At 63.8% G+C, this 1,563-nt stretch overlaps 1 protein-coding gene across 1 annotated transcript in view; it reads right to left on the reverse strand.

Moving 5' to 3' along the window:
* Nucleotides 1-438: 438 nt before the first annotated feature.
* LOC106899846 (CAP-Gly domain-containing linker protein 3-like) overlaps nucleotides 439-1,563 on the reverse strand; it is a gene marked incomplete at its 3' end in the record, with an annotated part of 6,603 nt that continues 5,478 nt past the window's right edge. The window contains exons 4-6 of the mRNA XM_014961771.1: nucleotides 792-1,028; nucleotides 558-590; nucleotides 439-471 (exon numbers count right to left, since the gene is read on the reverse strand). Coding sequence (XP_014817257.1) covers nucleotides 439-471; nucleotides 558-590; nucleotides 792-1,028 — 303 coding nt within the window. The remainder of the gene's footprint in view (nucleotides 472-557; nucleotides 591-791; nucleotides 1,029-1,563) is intronic.

Consider the following 1,563-nt stretch of genomic DNA (forward strand, 5'->3'; position numbering starts at 1 on the left):
ACCCCTGGGACTCCAGGCACCCCAAACCCCTCCATGCCCCCCAAAACCTCATGATTCACCCCAAAACCCCTCTATCCAACCCAAAACACCATTATTCACCCCAAAACCCCATCATTCTCCCCAAAACCCACTTTTTACCTCAGGGCCCCCCTCCATCCCCACCCACAGCACCCCACGGCTGCACGGGTGCTGCCTGCACCCCTGGGACTCCAGGCACCCCAAACTCCTCCATGCCCCCCAAAACCTCATTTATTCACCCCAAAACCCCATCATTGTCCCCAAAACCCACTTTTCACCCAAGGGCCCCCCTCCATCCCCACTCTCAGATCACCCCACGGATGCTCGGGTGCTGCCTGCACCCCTGGGACTCTTGGGACTCCAGGGCCCCCCAGACCCCATTATTCACCCCAAACCCCCGTGATTCACCCCAAAGCCCACCTTGCCGCTGTCGAGGCGCACGCGGTCGCCCAGCTGCAGCCCGAGGCAGAGCAGCATGAGGTTGCACCCCAAAACCCCGTTATTCACCCCAAACCCCCGTGATTCACCCCAAAGCCCACCTTGCCGCTGTCGAGGCGCACGCGGTCGCCCAGCTGCAGCCCGAGGCAGAGCAGCATGAGGTTGCACCCCAAAACCCCGTTATTCACCCCAAACCTCTCCCTTCACCCCAGTCCCCACCCACAGCACCCCATGGCTGCTCGGGTGCTTCCTGCACCCCTGGGACTCTTGGGACTCCCGGGCCCCCCAGACCCCATTATTCACCCCAAACCCCCGTGATTCACCCCAAAGCCCACCTTGCCGCTGTCGAGGCGCACGCGGTCGCCCAGCTGCAGCCCGAGGCAGAGCAGCATGAGGTTTCCGGGGAGGTTGTCGTAGTTGGGGAGGGTGACGCGGGGGAGGCTGCAGCTGAGGGGCACCGCGTCCAGCAGCAGCTGCCGCAGCTCCCGCGCCGCCAGCGCCGCCTCCGCCTTGTCCAGCGCCATGTCCGTGGGGTCCGGGACCACCTCGGCCGCCACCTGCCCCTTGCTGTTCTGTGGGGGGAAGGGGGGGGAGGTTGGGGGGCGCCCCCACATCACACACCCCACCCCACCCACAAACCCCCACACCCCAATAGCCCTGACACCTCAATATCCCAGAGCGCCCCAACACCCCTGGGGGTCCAAACACTTGACCCCCAGACCCCCCTAAAACCCCAATAGCTCTGACACCCCTGTATCTCAGAGCATCCCTGGGGGTCCAAACCCACCCCCAGACTCCCCCACAACTCCAGTGGCTCTGACACCCCAATATCCCAGACCCCCCACACACCCCAATAGCCCTGACACCCAATATCTCAGAGCACCCCAGCTCCCAGCACCCCTGGGGGGTCCAAACCCACCCCCAAAACCCCACACCCCCAATAGCTCTGACACCCCCATATCCCAGAGCACCCCAGCACCCCAAAACCCCTGGGAGTCCAAACACTTGACCCCCAGACCCCCCTAAAACCCCAATAGCTCTGACACCCCTGTATCTCAGAGCATCCCTGGGGGTCCAAACCCACCCCCAGACTCCCCCACAACTCCA

Source organism: Calidris pugnax, unplaced genomic scaffold, assembly GCF_001431845.1.
Source record: "Calidris pugnax isolate Ruff unplaced genomic scaffold, ASM143184v1 scaffold927, whole genome shotgun sequence".
Classification (NCBI taxonomy): Eukaryota; Metazoa; Chordata; class Aves; order Charadriiformes; family Scolopacidae; genus Calidris; species Calidris pugnax.